Source organism: Diadema antillarum, unplaced genomic scaffold (assembly GCF_040938485.1).
Source record: "Diadema antillarum isolate AM-2024a unplaced genomic scaffold, OU_Dant_1.0 seq00000187_RagTag, whole genome shotgun sequence".
Lineage (NCBI taxonomy): Eukaryota > Metazoa > Echinodermata > Echinoidea > Diadematoida > Diadematidae > Diadema > Diadema antillarum.
In genome coordinates this window covers 1-23,001 of record NW_027271251.1, presented here as the reverse complement: position 1 = coordinate 23,001, position 23,001 = coordinate 1, and the positions used below count along the sequence as shown (strand labels likewise).

Sequence of the window (23,001 nt, the reverse complement as noted above, 5' to 3'; positions counted from 1 at the left end):
GGTGTGCTGTTGTGATCATGTGGCATTAGCAGATCAATGATATATCAAACATCAAGCACTGAAAGATACAACCAAATTTTTGATTGCTCTAAATTTGTCAATGATCTGATGATCCATATGTAGAAATTGTTGTTAGTGTATTTTTTTTATGCCATTGTTCTTTGATGTCCACTTTCATTAGAACTTTCAAGTCAACAGATCAATCACAATACTTCAACAGCCTTTTTATGTAATTATCTGACCCTATACAAACATGTTTAGCATGAAATTATGAGTAATATGTTAGCAGTGGTGTGTCAATGCTGGATGCTGGCACTGGTCCGACGGTTCCTGACCAGTAAAAATTGCAGTCGGACCAGTCTTTTTTTCAGGAATGGACCAGTAAAACATGGAAAAAATGGGTACTTACTGGTGTGACAGACAGGTCGGACCGGTAGAAAAAATGATTTAGTGTGCAGCCCTGGGTGTGTAACTGCATTCTTGTTTATGATATGAATAGCTCTTGACATTTAAATGAGTATTTATTTTCTTTCTATTCATTAATAAAGTAACTTACTGATTGCTCTGAAGCTGTCAGAATGTATTTCTGTATCAAAACAATATGATTCTATTGTCTTATTTTGTTGGTTTATTTCTTTGTGTTTGCTAAGCCATCAGCATCTGGTCCTCAAGTAGGGCAGAGAATGACCTTTGACCTTGATGTTGATGAGGAAGATGACCCAGAAGCTGCTATGGATAGTAAGTGCAGTGAACTGCTTTATGTGAATCTATTTAACACATTTGATTTTTGATTGTATAAGAATAAATTGTTTTGTTTGTTTGTTTGTTTGGGTAGTGGAAGTTATAGTATTTCAGTTTTATGTACATGTAGTTATCTACATTATTGCCATTACTGTGTGAATTTGATGGACCATGTAACATTTCCAATGTAATATTTGTCAATATACTGGGTAGTTAATTTTGCAAGATCATCAATGTATCTTATTAGTGTTCATTATGTGATTGATGTTGATAGAGATCATATTCATTACTACTAATATCACTTGGGTAGTGGTAGTGTATCAGCAGCATTGGTTGTAACACTGGTATTATGCAATCACCACTATATTTTGATAGATGACATCCATGTTCACATTGTGATTGTAGACATCTTGACTTTGTGATTAATTATTACTTTGATGTTCTTCCAATAGGGCATGATACACATATAACAGCAGTGCTGACAAGGATAATGGTAAGTAAAAACAAATATTGGTATATTTGCTGTAGAATTTTGTATGTCAACAGGCATTATTGTTCATATGAGAAGTTTGAGGTACAGGAAGCTTGAAAGATAGGATGCTGGATGTGATGATTGTTATTGAACAAATATAGTAGATTAATCCCGAGTAGGCTGTCAGTTTTCACATTCAGTGGAAGAATGTTTTGTTCATTACGTCAATCATTCCGCGCTTAAGATTTTAAATGTCACTTCTTAATACTTGACTTTTATGAGAAATAGTTGAGTTCTGATGATAGTATTCATTGACAGTTAATGTGTAGTTTAAAAAGATGATGAAGGCAACCAAACTTTACTGTCAAATGTCGCAATGATCCTGTATAAATGTGTGTAAATAAAATGCTGTCATTCATGCAAGCAAATCCAGCTCAAGAAATGTAAATTTATGTAGTTGCTAAGTACCAACTTTTTAAGCATCAAATCATTGAATTTCTCCATACAGGAACACGACACAAGACAGAAACCTGTGTTTTTGCCCCAAGTTACCAATCATGGATTTCCCACTGTGCCTCACAGGAACATCTCAGCCACTAAGGTAATGTGTAATCACTGAAGGTTGAATAACTGCATCTGTTTACAGAATACAAAGATTGTCATTGCATGGATATTATTGGGCATAGAGCCTATCAAAAGGAATTGTTTTTACCTGCCCATGTAAGTCATTTGAAGTTGTGCAACATCAGCCTTGCAAGAAACTATTAAATATTTCTCACTCTTATGAACTGTGCATGAATCTATTACTCTAACTTTGATATGGCATACATCCATATCATTGACTTGAAGCCAGAATGTTTCAATAAAACAGTTTCACTACAAGATTTTTGCACAGTAATAAAAACCGTCACAATGTCAGTGTTTGTGTAAAATGTGCTTGACTACATTCTGAGTTAGATGGTGCACAGTCGATCACGTGACTATTGATTTCTAATGAGTTAGAATTGATAACCTCCTGGTTTCAATATTGAAAATAAGGCTAAATATTTTGTTGGCAAAACAAAAATAATGATAATGTGTCATCAACTGCATTGCTCATAGTTTTCAACAGTAAGAACCATGTTGTCACATTTACTTCTTTGTCCCAGGTGACAGATGGCAAGTCTAAGAAGAAACAGAGTCTGTTTGCACAGCAGTTTGAGTCAACCCCTCCTGTAGACTTTGGAGTGACACTGGAGCCACCAACAAGAGCAACGTTACCAGGGAAACCTGAATCAGAGGAGGTTTCTATGGAAACACAAGGTAATAATGAGAAGTGTTCTTGTTTGTTGTTATGATTCCTAATTTGTTGAAAAAAAAGATGAATAAGTACTAAGATAAGCACATATCTTGCCAAGCTGTAATCTATTTATCTATATATTTATTTTTGCTGTTAGATGTACAGAAAATATATGAAAACAGAATCAGTCAGATGGAGAAAAAAGTTTCAGCTAAATTTTTAATTACTGATTCTGTGTGATTTTCCTTTTGCATCATTTTTTTTAAAGAGAGTCGGCACATTTGATGTTGAAGCATTGATTATCAGAGGATTGATAACAAAATACGAAATTTTCACAATTGTAAAAGAATCGGCAGAGTCGACCGTCACAGACTCAATGAAGCAGACGCCCCCAGAGGTGCATGCAAACACAGCTGCTTTGGCATCGATGACATCAGCGCCATCATCAACATCGTTTCCAGCCAGCAGATTGCTCGACGGCTCAGGTTTACTTGCAGAAGGTGTCACTGAGGATGTTGCCAAGCAAGAAGCACAGGACATCCATCTGGAGAATGTGTCCAAGATGGCTGCCATGTCTGAGGAAGAGATCCTTCAGGAGCAGGGGAGATTGAAAGCAATGCTTGGTAAGAGGGAAAGAAGACTTGTTGGAATTAACACATGAGACTGGACAGTAATAAAAACAGAAAAAGTACAATAGATGAGATGAGAATACAGTCAAACCTGTCTATAGTGGCCACCCAAGGAAGACAAAAAAAGTGGCCGTTATAGACAGGTGTCCGCTATGGCAGGTTTGACTGTATATTGATTATTTGCAATTTGGAATAAAGATAACATAGGCAGGGAAGAGTTTGAGGAATATGTCATTATACTTATTACAATTTTGAGATTAGTAGTGGAGACGGACTAATGGAGTAAAAATATGCGTCACTCTTTCACAAAATATGTTGATGGCGATTATTGCCCAATTCTTTCTCAAGCAAGATGCACTTGTACTTATTTCAGATCCAGGTGTACTAGCATTCCTACGCACAAAAAATCAGCAAAGCAAGCAACCGCAAGAGAGTGCCAGAGAGAATGAGTCGATATTGCCATCACATTCAGCACCCAATTCAACAATATCACCATCATCTTCATCACCACCACCACCTGTGTCCACACAACAGGCATCATCACCTCTGAGAGAAGGCGAAGAAGTGATGGATACATCTGTGGAACCGAAGACTGGTGATGGAGGAGCACCCGCTCAGGATTCTGGAACCTCAAGTGTACGAGAAGCCAGTATGGGTGGAGAGAAATCAGCTCAAGTTGATTCCACAGCAGGTTAGACAAGAGTCGCAGGGAATTCAAAGAAAGTCCACCATGATGCTTGTTAAGTACTTTTAACTGATGAAAATAGTCTCATCACTGTGCATGTGCTTCATTGATACAGAGCTATAAGGCGTATGTGTAACATACAGTTCTCTTGGTTCTTGCTGTTTTTGCTGTTATCGTTCTGTTTTCTTTGGCTATTGATAAAAATTAGTAGCATTAACATGTGCATGTCCTGTACAAAAATAGAACCTGTCAAATCAATCATTTAGGACAGCACATATGTGAATCATTCAAAAGGACGCAGTTGCAGCCAGCTGCCAAAGCATGATGGATGATTAATATCTGTTGCCAAAGCAATATTGAAATACTAACATATTGCACAACATCATCTGAAAAGTTACAAGAAATAAACACATACATTGTATTAATTGACAGTACTTTGCGCCAATGAATCAATCACAATTTACTTGATCTCACCCTAGTGCATGATTAGTATTTGTGTTGAATATTCTATAGTTGTTGCTTTTTAAGCCCTTCTTATAGCATTAATTTTATCTCTCCCTTACAGCATTCCCAGTGGAGGTGAATAAGAAGTGGCTCAACATGAAAGTTGTGGAGGGTGACAAACTTGAGTGGATGGGTGACCTGCCCAAACCTTCAGGCAAGAGTACTAACAGGGAATCTCAAGCTAGATTTGACTTCAATGGCCAGCTAGTTTCCAGGAATGCCAAAGTGCCTGTCAGGGAGGGGCTGTATCACCATGGAGCTGAACAAGAGGTTGGTAGACAAAATCGTGTGTTTTTACTGTTTGTGTGTGGTTTCAATGTCAATATCTCTTGCCATCAGCAAACAAGTGTTTTTGTTGGGAAAATATTTCATTTTTTTTTTCTTTTAGGGTCTTTTTAAAAGCTGTTGTGCTTTTGATCTGTAGAGTACCCTGATTAGATCTTTGTTAAGTCATGACTGACAAATCTGCGTTATTGTCTATATAATCTTATAATACTCTGTAATGTTTTCTCCTAAACAGTGCATATAGCACGTCCAATGTATATGTAACAGTGGTTTGAAGAAATGAAAACTTCATACATTTCTCTTCTTTCAGTGATATTCTCTCTGGCAGCATTCCAATTATTCTTGTAATTTTTTATGTTTGTTAAGAGTCGGGATGTAAGAAGATGCATTAAGATGATTATTATCATAAGCTATTCATAATCGTATGAACCAGCACACTCCGTGGGGCTTGAACTGAAAATATAAAGCCAAAACAAAATGATATTCCAATTTGGTGTACAGGCTAATTTTGTCAAATTAAATGCTCCTAGTTTGCTTTCTGCTGTATTCATAAATAAATCTGTATTTATTTTGGCCAAAGTTACCTTCATACTCAGTATGGTACGTTTTTGATACTTTTTTGATGTGTTTTTGATAGTGCTAGAAGCTGTGCCACAGAACTTTGTATTTGGACAGGAACAGAATGTCTGTTTTCATGATATACTGTGTACATGATTTTCCAAGAAACCTCTTCTTGTTTTGTCCATACTAGGCTCCTGGTTACTCTCTTGAAGAACTCTTCACCCTATCTCGCAGTGCTGTCATCCAGCAGAGGGTCTTAGCCCTGCAGACTTTGGCAAGGGTCATTTATAATGTGAGTCATCCCTCATTCCGTCATGGCTAATTAGGGGGGTTCTCTTTTCACCAACTCCTTTGAATGTACTTGAAAGATGTGTCCAAATTTTAAGTTGGAATCTTTTGAGAACATAATGTTGATAATGATTATAATGGAAATGGTAATTATATTACTAACTGCTACTGGTACTACAGCTTTTGTTTCTACTGCTACTACTGCTGCTGTAACTACAACAACAACTACTAATACTGCTACTACTACTTCTACTACTTCTACTACTACTACTACTACTACAACTACTACTACTACTACTACCACTGCTTTTACCCCTGCCACTGCTACTACTATTCTTACTACTATGGCTACTTCTAATGTTGATAATCATAACGATTGTGATTTATTATGATAAATACATACATACATACATACATACATACGTAATGATGGTATAAAATGACGATAATGATGGTCAAATGAAACAAAAAAGTCTTATTTTCATTTTAACCATAATCAACATTACTGCCATGCCAAACCATTGGATGGATATACAAACACCTAAACACACAATGTGGAATACTACAGATTCCTGTATAAGTTATTCTCCTTTTAACTAGCAACTGAGGAATTCTCCCAATCATCGTGGATGTTGACTACGTAATTAAGTGTATTTACTGTGTTGCTTTAGTACCGTACAGACAGCCTGGGTGGAGACCTGAAGAGCCCCCTCATATCAAGGCTCCTCAAGGCTGGTGTTCTCTTCCTCCTCCGCTGGGCCATTGATGACTCCAACGAGGGCGTCCTATCAGCTGGCATAGAGGCCCTTGCTGCCTTGATCATCCAACCTGGTGATGAGGTAATCCAATGAGGCAGGATTCCAGTTGTTTGTTTGGCCTTGAGTGTGAAGGAAATAGACTCTTTCCATGGTGCACAGCAGTAGACTGCGCTTGGTCTTGCATTGATGTTGTCCTCATTTCATAGAACATTTGCAGTGATTGTTACCTGCAATAATTGCCACTAAATTTCAACAGCATTGCATAACCAATCAGTTTCAAGCATTGTGATTGTTGCTGCAGTAGCTGTAATTGCCCTAGTTTGGGATACAGGGCCTTGCTGCTGGTATGATACAGATTTCATTTCAAAAGTTCTCTCTCTTTGCAGCAATGTACGTGTTATCTTATTTCATCTTTTTACCATACCCTTCTGCCATCAAACTATTAGGAAGTACTGGACAAGATCTACACATGGCATCAGGGATTTGCCGTGCCTCCAATGCTGCCACAGAAGAGAGATGAAGGGGACGAAGATGATGATGATGAAGAGGAAGAAGAAGAAGAGGACCAGGAGAGCAAACCAGATCAACACATCGCCAGTCAAGATGTGATCAAGGTAGTCTTCGTTTCTTTATCTCATTGCATACCTGTAACAGAATTCTGGTTTAAATAGATACACTCGTCTTCAGATGAAAATGGCCATTTACTTATTGGTACTGAAAGTTGTTAGGTTTTATAAAAAGACGAAGAAAAATCTTTGAGATACAGTGGAACTTCTTCAGCATACACACAGTGGTCGAGAATTTAACTGTAGCAGGAGAGATGCCAATATTTTTTATATTAAAAATTGTGGAGCACTCGCTCTGGAAAAGCATAATGAAACATTTTTAAAGAGGAGATGAGACTAACTATTAACAATTAAATGAGGAAAAAACTCAGATATTTCTCTCAGCAGTTCTTCCATGGAAATGTGAAATTCTTCATTATCAAGGACGGCAATGCAATGATCTAATACCAAATATATTTAAAAATATTAAAAGTAATACCAAAAATATGTATCACAAATTAATGCAGGCATAATTATGTATTTTTACTCCATAATTTTCCTCCAATCTGGTTCATGGTCACTAGGGTCTCCTCAAGATGTCCCTGCTCCCCAGACTGCGATACATCCTAGAGGTTGTGAGACCATCTCCTCCGGCCATCCTCAACTCACTGTCCATCCTCATCCGTATCGCCAGGCACTCGCCTGACTCGGCGCTTGCCGTCTTCCGATGTCCCCGCCTTGTCCGTGTTGTTATTGCAGAATTTTTGCCGACCACGTCATGGACCAGGCAGGGTGTGTATCTCTTAAATTCTGATGGACATAACTCTTTTTCCAGCAAGTTTCTCTTTGAACAATCTTCACATGAGGAGAGCTAACATCATTTTCACGTAAATAGTTTTGCCTTTACTATTGCAGCCACTGACTTGAGAGTGGGGCTGTCTTTGGATAAAGTTGAGATCATTGATCACAATGTGTGTAATCCATTAACTGGCTGTTTGCTGATTTGGAAACCAGTTTTCCAGCGATATTTTGTTGGTTTTTTTTTTTTAGCTAAACCTGCCGTCATTTCTTAATGTTCTGATTCACTGTTGCAGAAGATCCAGTTTCCAACCTGTATGGCCACCCTACTGTTCTTGCAATGAAATTAATCAGAGTGTTATGCGTCAGTCGTAGACACATAGCAGACACACTGGTGAGTTGGACGTCAAATATCTTGATCATTTAGTGATAAGTCATATCATATAAAACTCAGATCTATTCTTGATGTGTAAGTCTTTTTTTTCTTTTTTTCTTTTTTTTTTTGCAAAGCATAGTTTATGACTTGTAGCTTTGTATTGCCAAGCATTTTATGCTCTCTATCAAATCTCTTTCTTATCTCATGCTTTGTATGTTTGCCTTTCTCTTTTTTGAAGCAAGATTTGATACCTACTAATGAGCATTGAAAAAAAGGCAGAAGGAAATGTATGAATGAAGGGAAAATAATTACATTTGTTGGGCAATTTGCTTAGTTTTACAGTATTACAGATTACCCACAATATATGTGTCATATATCAACACATTGTTCCTTCAGAAATGAAACAATGGGCAGTGACATTCCTCCTTAAACTGTTCTGGTTTCAGGTGTCCAAGCATCCCCTTAAAGCAGCCATTCTGAGGTACACATCAATGGAGCCCACCAACATGAACCTCAATGTAGCGGAGGCGTTCCAACTCAGCACAGAGAGCTTCCGAGCCTGGTCAGCCTGTGTGCGGTATGGCCTTGCCTGTGAAGCCTACAGGTGAGTTCAAGGGGAAATGTGTCATTTGTCAATGACCATGAGCCATTTGGCTAATCACCAGTGGTATTTGGTTCCAATTTACTGGAAAATTTCATTTGAAGTCATATGTTCTGTTCACTCTGTGAAATGATTGACAATATTAATGTAACAAAAATACCTAAAGGCTTTTTTTTCCAACCTCTTTGTAAGTATTTTAAGTGTTGACATGACATCAGTGCTTACATTTCTTCATCAGTTCAAATTTATATGAATGACTTCAATCTCGTGATGCATTCTTATATCAGTGAGACATGCATCTAATTTTCAACCACTGACTACTTCCTTTGCACCCAAAGGGAAATGTACCCACTGCTGATGCAGCAGCTCCAGCTCTTCCAACGACTATCAGTACTCCCTCTCTCCTCCATGGAAGAAGAGGTCACCTACCAAGTCCACAGGCTACAGCTAATTAGGGCAAGTGCCCTCATCTCATTACTGGAGGGGGTGGTGCAGGTGGCAGGAACAGCAGCAGAGCTACAAGCAAGATTTGCAATGAGGTGACCCTACATTCCATATATGTTTGGTTTGGGGGTTGTTTTTTGTTGGGGATATTTTTAATGCCTGAACTACTGCCTTGATTGAATATGTCATTTTGTGTGTAGATATGTTCCCTATACTTCTAATACAAAAGAAAAAACCTGTCATATCCACTTGCTCGGTGCCTGTTGTTCTGCCATTTTGAGATATAATGGGGCATTACATTGGATATATTGCTTTCATCTTGATATGTTGTTGGTATTTTGATTTTTAAGGCGCGTGTCATTCAATTGTGAATATTGACGATATTCTCGTACATCGGTAGTCTTGCCAACAGCAAGTTCTTTACCTAATGTCCGATGAAATGTATATGTGATGTGTGTAATTGTTGCTGCACCTCTACATGGAGACACAGCTTTATTTACATTGTATGTGGATGATCTTCTTCTCTTCCATATTCATTAGTGTTGGTGGATGCAGTATCACAAATCTGAATATAGTTCTGATGAATTTTAGAATAACACTATGCCATAGAGTAATTTTCAAAGTCATTTTCATTCTGGAGACTGATTAGGGTTTCAGGCATAGCTTTCCAGCTTTTAACCTTTCTTTTGACTTTGGTTATACCAGGAATGATGCCACAAACATGGAGCCATCGCAGGATACACTTAGCCCACCCCCAATTGACTGGAGTCATGTGACTGGGTTGACCACACCCCTTGAAGCATGCGCCCAACGCTGGTTGGTTGAGATGACAGGATGCACTGAGGTCCTCTCGCCGGAGGCCATGTCCCTCGCTGGTAGTGCCCTGGAGTTTTTGGCCACCTTCTATGTCAAGAGTATGCTGCAGGTGAGTCAGATATTGTATCATGTGCGACAATGCTAGTTCTATTTTGTAGCAAATGGAGATCTGTCTGATGAGTTTTCTCAAGAATAATGTCGCCAGAAATCTTTTCTGTTCTCATTTCCTCATCTCAGTAGTTCTGATCACATCTTTACCGTCAGTTTCCACATACTTAAAATTTATTTGATGATTGCTGTCATAATATTTTAAGCAGCTTGTTATTATAAGCTATGTTACCCACTTCCTTTATAGATTGAACCCATGCATCTAAAATCACATGAATAAAAGTAGACAAATAATTTCTTAATGCAAATTGTCAGAGTTGTCACATTCATCTCATCTGCAATCAGAAATGAAAACAGAAAGACAAAGACATACATGAATAGGGGAAAGTATGTTAAATTTGATGAGGTTGACACAAACTTTCAATGTGAGCATTTGATTGTTTGTTCTTCATCTTCAGCCATCCTTCAAAGCCGTTGACTGTCTTGAGCACATAGAGGAGTTTGTCACCCATACGCTGCTGCCGTACATGAAATCATCATCCTTCCATTCAGCCATCCACAATCTTCAGTAAGTCATTCCTTCATTCTCTTCTCTCTCATATGTGTATGTATTTCCTTTAAGTAATGCTTTTGCCTATGTTCTTTTAGCATTCATTCCGCAATGTTATGACGCTTATCATTCAGATACAAAAAAAAGAAAAAAAGTCTCTTAGAAAGCCTTTGTAGAAATTATTAAGAATGATGAGAAATTTAGTCATATTCCTATCATGTTTAGGAGTGATAAAATATTCTTTGAGACTGTAAGTCTATTTTTAGGAGAGGACAATGATGGTGACTATTTTTCCTCAATACTTTTCAGATTGCACTCCAGTTTGAAGTATGCAGCATTGAATGCAAAAAGGTACTCGCCCCAACCACTTCCTAGCTTCAGCTGTCACCAAGACAACAGTGACGACCGAGTGCACCCCTGTGTCCAGCAAAGGTCAACACTGGGATACAGCATGGCTCTCTTTAGACTAACCCACCAGCTGATCAAAATCCACAAGGGTGTGGCGGCAAAATTTGAACCCATCGTTCTCAGCTGCTACATCATTCCTTACCTGGAAAATTTCTGTCAGGAGAACCCGAGTGGAAACAATGGACTCGCAGAACATTTTGCAATACACGAGCACATGGCAACTTATTTCCTCATCAAAATATTCCAATGTGTGGTAAGAAACAATAGAAGTGACGTTCAAGCTTTGTTTTGCTTTTTTTATTTGATGATCACAGAGCTAGTGGTTGTTATTTCTGTAGAGACCTCTGCTTATCAGTTAGTATCTGTTTGAATGAATGTCTTCTCGCTAGCTATAATCAGTGCATAAGCGCCTTTCAACTACTAATTCTTTCCAAACAGAGGATTTGCAAATTAAGGTATAGGTAAGTCAGCATCAAAGTTATTTCATATGCTGTGTATAAAAATTTTAAATGAACACTTGCTGATCCTTGTATTCTAGACATTTATGACACCTTTGTAGCTTGAAGAGTTGCCCTGTACATTGCAAATTTGTTGAATTTCATTGGTCAATTGATATTATCCTGGTTTTAAATCTGTGAAAATATTCAACATTATTTGTTGATTGGCATGTGTGTCTGCCTTTTTAATGCCTCCAAACCTTTTTGTATGTTTACGTTGCCTGCTTGAATATTCCCCGTATCTCTGCCTCTCCTTTCATGTTTACTTCTGTTTCTGTATCCTTTTGTTCAAGAGATCTTTGTTTTCCCTGTAATGTAACATATGTTTTTCCTTGAGTTTACCTCTGACTCATAGTCTCTCATTTTTTCTCTTTTTTACCACTCTTACTATTTGTTTCCCCTCCGTATGATGCCTTGTCACTCCTTATAGTGTGATATTCATTTTATAAAAAACTAATATGTGTTTGTGTATTAACAAAATCATGTTGTACTAATGCTGTGATGAAATGGATCTGGTTGGTTTGAATAGGTTCAACAGGTGGAATCTTGCAAGCATCACAGCAAGCTGTACCACAAGGCAGCCATCAAGCTGTTTGCCCGCCTACATCCCGGCTGCGAGCATTTTGCACATGACCTCATGTCCACTGTCCTCTTCAGCACTGAATTCCTATCGTGAGTATTGCAGGTCATGTGACCACAGATATCCAAAAGTGACAAAACTTCCTTCAGTTTCATTTTGTCTTTTCATAGTCTATGATAAGAATACTGAAATGGTAAAATAGGTTTTCATTCAGTCCAGGGGGGTGTTTCATGAAACTTTTTGTCAGTGATGTACACCGACAACTGTTAAAAGCTACTGAAATCCTTGCGTCTGATTGGCTGATAGCAAATTTGTTGGTGAAAACCTCTGACGAACTCGTTGATGAAACGCCCCCCAGGGGGGCATTTCATGAAGTGTTTGTGCGACAAACATGTCTGACAAATTTGCTCTCAGCCAATCAGATGCAAGGATTTCACTAGCTTATAACAGTTTGTCAGAAAAAAAAATATCTGACAAAATGCTTCATGAAATGCCCCCTGATGCACCTCAGTTGTGCTATTGTTCATTATAGTTTACCACAGAATTTTTTAAAGACTGCCATTTTGAAAAGGAATGTTCAAGTGATAGTAATCACTGCAGTACATACTTGAACATAATGGGGCTAAGGTGGCATGAGCTTTAGACATGATATTGCTCAATTTCACAATAGTGAGATGTTATTCTGCATGTGCATAAAATTTTGGTACTATGTGGAAAGCTGCAGATCATATCTTGAAGGTTTTGAGCTGCTTGAGAAATCTGACATTAAAAGGGGTCTAATTGATCAAAGACCAAACAATCAGATTCTTTTGTAGCACATATGCTAGTAATAGATGCTATTTCATGTCTTTTTCCCCATCAACTTCTCCCCAAGTCCCCAAGACTTTGGAAAATATAATATGGTAGTTAAAAAATGTAGCATAGTTCATATATTCATTTATCAATCATGTATTATCATTGTTGTTGTTGTTGTTGTTGTTGTTGTTGTTGTTGTTGTTGTTGTTGTTGTTATTTTTCCTCTTTTTTTCTATCTTCAGAGAAGGCAGTGTAGGGGACCCCATGGCAGCAGACTTGGCTGAATTCCTCACATTTTCTGATGCAGACGATAACTCATCACCTAATGAGAAACCCAAGGAGCGTAGTCCAAGCCGTGGTGAGCTTCTACATGATGCTTATCTGAAGCTGGACAGCATCAGAAACCTGTACATGGTGTACTTCGGGAAGGAGAAGAACTCATTGCCCAAGTCTAGGTATGTCTGTCCAGAAATCATTTCCCTCTCCTTTTTATCAGCAGTTTAAAGGGGTCAATCAATCTGTCTGTGTGATTCTCTTGCAAATGATTGACAAATTGCATGTTAGCTCAGCATATATATGTAGACTGATATTGATTATGTTTATTAGATATTGCTAGTTTGTGCTTTAGACCAGCAAGAATAAGTCAAAGGAGCAATGGCTCCAAGTTCTTCCTCCCTAGCTGTCTTGGAAGTTAGAATGTACTTTCTTAATCTTCATTGATAAATGCTACCCTGCATTGATTACAGCACCATAAATCATGGACAACTGTAACTGATCTTCATAATACATTATCCGTTTATTTTCCTTGAAATGGTATTTAAAACAAAAATTGGATATTGGAAACGAAATTTGATTTGAATTGAATTGAATCAGTGGGCTGCTGTTTGTTCATTCTCTATTTGCTGTGTGGTATTTGTCATTTGTTAAATATTTAGTTTTGTCAGAGGGACTTAATAAGTACCATCATGCATCTCTTTGACTGTGCAATCTTGTTATAGATCCCGTTTTGTTGGTAGACCTCATGAGTTGTCCAGTCTGGCGTTCCCCCCACTCACCGGCCCACTCCTTCCCCTGGACTGGCCATTCCTCCCACTGGTCCAGCTTTTCTCTGAGGCACAGAAAGCGTGAGTTTTGGGCTCCTTCACAGAAATCTTTACCCAGGGATGCTGTATGCACAAAAGTTTTAAAAAGATAAAAAAAGACACTCAAGTGCATGACTCTACATTCATGTTTATGATTAATATGGTGGCACAAGCAGGGGTTTGGGGGTCGTTTGTTTAGTTTCTTTCCAACAGTATGTCTTGCTGTTTTTCCTTTTTGTTGTATGGATCTGTCATGTGTGTAATTGAGCTGATATGAATCATATTTTTCCCCAATACTAATGCGGTGCATGAAGTGTGTATGATAGAGTACAATAGGGCATAAAATAATACTCAGTTATCAAATGTATCAAAAAGCACTTGGTATCAAGTGGATTACCAGTAGGTAAAATGTGGAGTATAGTAAGATGTCATATGGAAACAGCAAAAGGGATTGCGACTGAATGAAGTTTGACTCAATCTGCACATGTTTTTATCTCCAGTGCATGGCTATCAAATTTTATAGAGTTTGTTGGCTCTATGGTACAAGTGTTGTTGAAAATATTTGTATTGTGCCAATGCAAATACTGAAATATGATGTGTTCAGAATGTTAATTTTGTCGTTTGTTAACTGCTGAACATGAGTGCTATAATTTGTAAAAGTTTTTCTGTATTATGCTTCATTCATACATATAGAGAGATGAAGGGCCAGTCGGTCAAGTCTCTGCCCCCTTACATCATGGCTGCAGTCACCGACACCCTGCGCTGGGTCTTCATGCTGGAGACATGGCGGCCGGATAGTCTCAAGTCCATTCCCCTGGCTGCTAAGATTGCACGACTCTACTGTGTCTTCCTCACAGGTGGGCCATTATCAGCATGTCCAAGAAGTTTGTTCCTAGGGCAATTCCTATTAGGACATGTGTATGGCCATATGCCATATGTGTCCAATGCTGCATAGCCCTTTAAGTTTGATTTTTTCCCCCTTCTTTTATTTTTTCCTTTTTGGTGGTCCGTAACTGTATGAAGATTAAATGATGCAGATTTACATAATGAATTTTTGTTATATTTAGTCCTCTTTTTGTCTTGATATGATTTTTTATGTGTAAAGATACATATGGGCCTTGACGCGAGAAAAGGGCCCTTAGCGCCGTTGCGCGCAAACGCCAGAAAACGGCACGGAAGTTTGACAAAGCAATACGAAAAAGATCAACTATCTAACTGCGCGCACATGCATAGATGCATCAAAAAGTGACAGGATTTGGACAAAACAAGCTTTGTTGAATGTCGTAATGGGGTCATTTAGGATTGGAATTTCAGAGAAAGGTTTGCATATCTAAATACGTCGGAGTTCCTTCTACAATGTAGAGGTGAAAACTCATTTTCGGTATTAAATGCCCTAAGGGCCCTTTTCTCGCGTCACGGCCCATATGTTATCCCACAAGTCCCACAAGTCCCACAAGTCCAAGCACCTTGATGAGTAGAATGGTGTAAGCTCCATTCAGTGTTCAGCCTCTGTTCCCCTTTGCTTCTCATTTGGCAGTATATTTATTTGCTGTTCCCAGACGGCTTGTGCACTCACAATTAACACTAATTAACATTCTGGAAAAATGAAGTAAAGATAGACAAAAGTGAATGAAATAAAGAAGTGTGAGAGGTTCAACCCTTGAATTGTCCTTGTTTGTCTTGCACGTGATTCTAGTCAGTAAAATTTGACAAACAGGAAGGAATCTACAATCTAGGAATGTTAAACAGGTGTGAAAACAAAGAACTGGAGCTGTGTGGATTTGTCTGTTGATCAGTGTGTGGGGAAATGTGTTGTGTGGTATGACAAATATGAGAAAATGCTGCTTTGCCCAGGTATGCTATTCCTTAATGCCAGGAATGTTTTTGCAGGTGTCCCAGAAAACAAGAGAAATGAACAACTGTTTATGCTATGTGGAACAGGTGTTTGAAAATATGTCAGGAGTGGTTGAAATGCCCAAACTCATGTAAAATAGAAAATATTCAGTGGACTTGTCTACAGGTTTATTCAAATTCTATGTGTACCTCCCAGATTTCCATGACCAAGGTTATTAATAATAAAATGAAACCTGGTAACAGCTTACTGTTGCAGGAGATTATGTACCATCTTTTTCTTTATTTTCAACAGTCATCATTTTGATATGTATCTGGCAAAATTATGATTCTGTCTTTCTTTGTGTGAAATGTGCTTTGTCTTTCTGCAACATAAAAATCTCAAAGTACACACATATACACTATACCTGTGCATGTGTTTGTATGTGTGTATGTATGCAGGTATTTATGTATGTATGTATGTATGTATGTATGTATTTGTGTAGATAGGTATTTGTATACATATGGACATATGTAAATCTAATTGTATATGTCAGTTTCCCTTTGTTTGCGTGTATTTAATTGCATGTGTGTGCATATTTGTGTGCATGTCTATGAAGGAGTAATATTCTTTCTTTTTTTTTATTTCTCTCTCTCTCTTTCCAGCTGGTGACTTATTCATGGAACCATCAGTTCATCATTACCTCTCAGCACTGTTCAAGATCTACACCACTCCAGACAATATGAAGGCACTCAACTTTGATCAGAAAATACCTGGTTTAGCATCATTCCACGACCTGTAAGTAAATCACACATCAAGTATTGCAAATTCTGACCCATTGAGGAACTGCAGTGGTTACACCAATTTTCTATTCTTGTCAACTGGACATACATGCTGTCCAATTTGTAAGATTAAAGCTTTGTGTTGCAGAACCAGACATACATTTGGGAATAAGGTGTTCAAGGGATAGTAGCTGATTGCCTTTTGTTACTTTGTAGTGTTTTGTGTGCTTTGTATGCTATATAACAATGTAACAATTCTTCTGTAAATATTGTAAATACGTTATATTATAATCTATATCATTGAAAGGACTGGCCTCGACTAGCCTGCAAGCTATTGCCAGTTCTTTTTTGCCAAACTATATCTCAACTATTAATTGTTGTGACTTTGTTGACGATGTTTGTTTGTTTGGTAAATAAATCTCATTTCATATACATGTGAATGTACATTTGAGTATGCATATGTGAATGAAACTACTAGTGTACGTACTGGTGTAAGTGTATATACATGACAAGTAGATGAATAGATAGATAGATAGATAGATAGATAGATAGACAGATAGATCAGTGGATAGAGATGCAAACAGAGAGATAGGTGTATAAACGGGTGGATAGAGAGATTGACAGACAGATCTAAAGACAAACAAAAGGTACATAATAGATAGAGGGAGAATTAATGTTTCAGTTACTCCATATGAACATTCACTGTATTCTGGCCAGCAAATATGCAACTGTCTCTGTCTGTTGAAATTGGGATGAAGGAAAGTAAGATATTTGTAGGAAGCTTAGTCAGCAAGTGGAGAACATGATCTTGATGCTGTTTGTTTCAAACTGACTTTTCAGGTACATTGCTGCGCTGTCACAGTACGAGGCGGTGTCATTTGGGGACCCGCTCTTTGCCCACGTCGTACTCCTCCCTCTACAGCAGAGGTTCAGTGTACACCTTCGCAAGGCTCTCTGGTTTGACCACATTGATGTCATAAGGACGCTGTCATTACGTCCATCCCAGGTATGCAGTGCCTAGGGCTCAATACTTATCCCAATATTCAACGTTTTGATTGACTCCAGTTGTAATTTGCTTCGAAGTTTGTGATGATGTGAATAATGACAGATTTGACAAAATGATTATCATAAGATAACAATGACTCATTACCAAAGATTATTTGTCAAGTAATAATTTCAGGCATGAATGTTTTTATCAAGTACTATGAATACCCCTGGAGACCTAGTGTCTTTTGGATTGCGTGATGTAGAGTTGTATGAGAGTTGCGCCTATGTCTTTGAAATGGACACTCATATGTTGTTGTTTTTTTTAATATCCTTGCCATTTTCTGTATACGCTGAATATTTCACAAGGTTTTTATTTTTGTGAGTTGGGTGCTTTTCACAAATTTAGAAACACACGAAGATATTAAGTCTGCTCCCAACACAAATATGATGTGCATGCATACCTTCTCCATTCAGAACTGTACTCCACAATCGCGAATTTAACTACTTGCAAAATTGTTGAAAAGTCCCAATTTGCACAAAATTAGACCCACTAAATATGTGGCGTTTACAATACCTTGTCTGTATTGTGTAGCTGACTGCAATTTTGTGGTAATACTTTTACATATATTTCTCACCCTTTCCCCTGCCAGTGCCTCATTCCGATAGAGACCTTCCTGCACCCATGCGAGGAAGAGGCTGACCTAGTAGAGATCTACTTCAGCAGCCTCCACCGTGGCAAGGTGCGCCCCACCTGGTCTCCCATCATGTACCTGGTAGCCGTGCACCATGTTGTCAGCTTTGCCTTCAGCCCCAAGGCTGGCGGGACCGAGGGGGAGGCACTCAGGACTGCCAGAGCCCAGCTGAAGATTGTGAAGGGCATCCTCGCACTTCAGAATGAGGTAGGGTCCACACTGAGGCACATTTTAGAGAGGGCCAACTCATGCGTAGAGATCGAAAGAAGGAAAACTTAATCTTTCTAATGGATATTGGGTTGGAATCAAAACTGGTGACTGTGTGATGAGTTATGCAACAATTGTCTGTAATACATCTAGGTTTAGCAGTTCACTGAACAGTACTCCATATAGTTCAAGCATTATTGGATTCCACCATTTAATAGATTGATGTATCTTGCTTTGTGTTTCTGGAAGGGTTGAATCTATTTGAATATGAGAAAGAATCTGTTTTAACAGCCAACTAAAGGAGTTAAAAGAAGAGCATTACGCTCACTATGCATGTCACAGCCATCACCATGAATTATTTCTGTACATGTTGCTCTTTTTCACTTGCATGAATGTATCACAAACAGCAGGTAAGTGTGCTGCAATGTTTCATCAATGAGCAATAATGTTACCTATATTCCATATGACTGACTAATAGAAACTAGCTGTACAAAAGTGGTTAATTTTTCAAAGCATCTTCATGACTTACTATAGAACTTGGAAAGAAGTCCATTCCTCAATACCTGGAAAGTTCTAAACTAATGCCAAATGTAATAGTGGTGTGAGATACTTTTAGTGATATGAGAACTAAGTGTTAAGTGCTAGAATGTCTTATGAATTTGCTTATTCTCCTACTAGGACCTGAAGCAGTTACTGCTGCTGTACCAAGGCCCCAGCTCCAGTGACCCCAAGGGGTACACCCTGCACAACTCTCTGCCTCAGGACCGGGCTAACATCCTCTTTGCAGCCGAGAGACTGGCACAGGAGCGACGGAAGTAGCACCCTAAAGAAGATGAAGTAAACGGGGAAACCCTGATACGAGGGTCTGGGGGTGAGTGATAGTATGCTGCAAGTGGAAATTAAGTTTTTATGACTGGTTACCTCGTCTCTGTGTTAGGGATCGTATAGTTTTGGTTGAGACCTAATTTCAGGTTTCTAACATTTTTTAGTGAGAAAATGAGAAACCTGTCATGAAATATGAAAAAGCATGTAATTCCATGAGGATTTCAACATTTATTTGATGAAAATTGGTTTTGAAATGGCTGAGATATCCAAAACAGAGCAATTCTAATAAAGTGTGGGACCCACCTCAGACCTTTGAGTGAGTTCACACTTGATACAGGTGACCAAGATCATTATGTGACTTACAGATGTACCTCCATTTCAGTGGAGACGTGTTGAGCAGCAAAATTTCAACACCGCGAAATTTACAGTAGTGTGCTTCTTGCAAGCAGCAAGCAATCTGTGTTCATCCTTGATGCCATACAATAGTCACTTTTTGTGACTTCCTTTTTTTTTTATATCATTCATTCATTCATAAATATCTATATTGGTCTTTGTCAGACATAGAGATTTGGCTTCCATTGGCATTACATTGCAACAATTTGACGCTTATTTTGGATCATTTTTTTTTTATGTCACAACATATTAATGTTATACAAATATGCCGTCAAGTGTCAGTGAGTAATTTTGAAGAAATGAATGTGGTCCAGGTATACAAATTATCCTCCACATGATTTAAAGATATCCAAAAGATGGAACAAATTATTTTCAACAAAGTCATTGTTTGACCTTTTAGGTCAGCTTAGGCTGTTAGCTCAAGGTATAAGTAACACCTATAATTGATTTAGCATTTAATCAGAAATCATACAAGAGAAAATAGTGGGCGGATAAGAAAAAAATGACTTTTTTCAGATATCATTCCCTTTCAGTCATCCACATATTTCTCGTCGACATGTTGAATGGTGATGGATTTTACCTCATAGTAATGCACTCAGAAATAGTATCAGGAAATACTATATTACTAAAAGACTTGGTTTGCTATTTGAAATGTGTTTATGATATGAGACTTCAAATTCCTTTTGAAGAGCATTTAGCCCTAAAGGGGCCGGGCTTTTTTGGCTATGCTCAGACCGGGGGGGGATGGATTCCGCCCCCCCCCCCCCCCCCCCCCCCCGAGATCTCGGCCGTCGGTGGTGCGATCGCGATGAAATTTTGCATGCTTGAGACCCGCGTCATAATCTACAAGATTGTGTCATGAGATTTTTTGAAACAATCAATTTCTAATTTTAATTAATTAATTTATGCAAATTAAGCTCAAGATAATATTTTAGCCTAATTAAAGCATTTAGAGTCTAATTTTTGATCTGTAAATCTGTTTCAGCATATTCAACAATTTTACATCACAAAAACTTCCAAAACTCATTTCAATTCTTATGTATTTTATTGTTTTCAGAATTTCTTATGTATTTCATTGTTTTTCAACTTTTGTTTTTTCTTTGTTTTTTCATTGGAAATTGTCACTGACCACTTTTCTACCATAATTAGCACAAAATTAATCAATGAAAGTGCTTAATTATAAAAATAATCAGGTTTTTATGACTTTCATGACAGAGCACTGTTTTCCATAGGAAATGTACACTAAATCACAAAATTGTGCCCGTTTTGGGGCGACATTCCGTTACAAAAATGGGCGTGGCTTCGCAAAAGTACGCGCGGACGTTGCAAATTTGGTCTCAAAAGTTGCGCGAGACTTGAACGAAGAAAGTCAAGAAGCCTCGCGACGAGGCCTTCTCGCGTTACTATACAAATGATACACAGGATAGAGTGTGTTAGTGAAGGTGCGGCGCGCTCGAGAGTATTGACAATGGTGCGACATGCACGAGGCGCAGCCGAGTGCATGTTTGCAACCGTTGTCAATACTCGAGTGAGCCGCACCTTCACTAACGCCACGAAATAATCCTGTGCATCATTTGTTTTATAAAATGGGTCGAAAACTAACAGCATTATTCACGTACCTTTGTGGGTCAATACCAGTCAGCTACATGTAGCACTCGCTCAAAAGTCAAGATGTCCGAAGATGTTCGTCCCAAACATTTACGCATGTCGCACTCGGAAATCCCGCACATAAGTACTGTACGTACGTATAAGAGTATACGTACGCCACGTGTTATGCACAAGAAAGGCCGCCGGCTGTTGTGGCAGCCTGAACTAGAAGTTGTTTACAGGATTGACAGCGCGTATAGTAGTGCGTGACGCACTTGTAACAACTGATTGAGTGCGCACTGCTAGTGTAAACATTGTGACGTACATCAGGCCCCGGCCGTGCATTTACTAAGAAATTAATGCACGCACACGTGACTCATTTCAGCGCTTCCAATTGGCTACATTATTGAACCCATTTTATAAAGAATTATAGCGCGAAACGTTGAGGGGGGGCGGATTCCGCCCCCCCCCCCCCCCCCCCCCCCCCCCCGGCCCTTTTAGGGTTAAACCATGCTTGCAACAATGAAAGATGTAATCTAAAAAAAGAGGTAAACTGAGGAAACTCAATAGAAACCCACTCATTAGAGTTTTTGTCATGACACAGATCAATTTTGGCAGCTTCAATACAGCAACTATTATTTGTAAATGTAGAGTTGAAGTGAAAATTCATCAATATTCCTGAAATATCTACTCGTAATTATCTGCATTTTACTTTGAAACCTAAGTTATTGTGTTAAGTGTGTGATACATTGTAATGCATGTTGGTTTTCTAATGTCTTGTCCACATAATGTGCTCATGATCTAAGAATTTGCAAAGTTGTTTAAATTTGGCAATGGATTATGTTAATTTCAACTGTGTAAATGTGTGTGCCAGCCAGTGGCTTATGTCAACAGACCTCCACATGAACTAGCCCATTCTAACACACACGTGTGCAAGGTACACCTGTGTTTCTCTTGTTTTGATCTGTGGATTAATTTAAACTATGGACATGATTCAAACTTCCTTTGAAAATTCAGACCAAAACATCAGCTTATGTATGATTGTAATGTCAGTAGTAGCATTCTTACTTCCCACTACCACCCTGGTTAGGTTATTGTGACATTTGATTGATTTTGAAGCCAGGCAGAGAGAACACAATGGCGTAAAGTGAATCTTTGTTTGAAGAATCTATTCTGGATCATTATTGTTCCACCTGAATTTGAATTTAAAGCATGGAATTAAAAAAAACACTTTATCCAGGGAGTAGAGTCCGACCTGTTAATGTAGGAAAAGTAAAATCAATCAATAAAACAGTGACTCTTGTTACACAAACCATCTGGTTAGTATTATGCTTGTAACAGATCTTATGACACATTACACTAAAATTATTATTCAGGGTTCGAAATTGGCAATGGTCCGCTGGCCATTGGCCACCCAAAATCACGTCGGACTAGCTAAAAATCATAAAATTCTGAAGTAACTAGTCCGTCTGGCTAGCCAAAATATTGCTTCAGTGTCAAAATTGATTCTAAGTAGTCCGCCTGGCTAGTCAAAAAAAAAATTAAATGCGACCCCTGTTATTATTGCAGAAAAAAGAAATTGCATGAGCTTGATGATTTTACTGTGTTGTGACGAAGCTATATATATCATGGTTCTTTCTTCTTCTTCTTTTTTTTCAAGAAAGTGATAGCTTATGTTTCCATTTGCACAGTGAGTGCATGGTGGTTTCTTTACACATTTGTGAAATTATCCACAGTCATTTATCAGAAGAAATGAAGGTATGACATTTGATTCAAATATCTAAGAAATATGAGATGTATACTTTCAATTAGATGAAAAAAGAAAGAGTTGAAAGTGTTTATGTCAATGCCTTGAAGACCCCGAGAGAGATAACCACATCCAGTTATCAAGCTGT

General features: G+C 38.3%; 1 protein-coding gene across 1 annotated transcript; it reads left to right on the top strand.

The window, feature by feature from the left end:
• The first annotated feature begins 683 nt into the window (after positions 1-683).
• LOC139728610 (RNA polymerase II-associated protein 1-like) lies at positions 684-19,525 on the top strand. The gene is made up of 25 exons (XM_071639552.1): positions 684-738; positions 1,194-1,234; positions 1,722-1,814; positions 2,362-2,515; positions 2,840-3,115; positions 3,495-3,812; positions 4,372-4,580; positions 5,347-5,448; positions 6,116-6,283; positions 6,649-6,816; positions 7,332-7,539; positions 7,842-7,939; positions 8,368-8,525; positions 8,861-9,061; positions 9,672-9,891; positions 10,349-10,458; positions 10,750-11,101; positions 11,875-12,017; positions 12,963-13,175; positions 13,719-13,844; positions 14,496-14,659; positions 16,299-16,431; positions 17,256-17,421; positions 18,053-18,301; positions 18,980-19,525. The coding sequence occupies exons 1-25, from the start codon at positions 684-686 to the stop codon at positions 19,118-19,120; spliced, it is 4,266 nt and encodes a 1,421-aa protein (XP_071495653.1). The 3' UTR covers positions 19,121-19,525.
• Positions 19,526-23,001: the final 3,476 nt, after the last annotated feature.

Bases quoted from the DNA above. Each gene is read 5' to 3' on its own strand.
- LOC139728610 (XM_071639552.1), top strand. From the start codon at position 684: ATGACCTTTGACCTTGATGTTGATGAGGAAGATGACCCAGAAGCTGCT. The intron at 5,449-6,115 runs GTGAGTCATCCC...GTGTTGCTTTAG, and splicing joins TGGCAAGGGTCATTTATAAT to TACCGTACAGACAGCCTGGG. The intron at 14,660-16,298 runs GTGGGCCATTAT...CTCTCTTTCCAG, and splicing joins CTACTGTGTCTTCCTCACAG to CTGGTGACTTATTCATGGAA.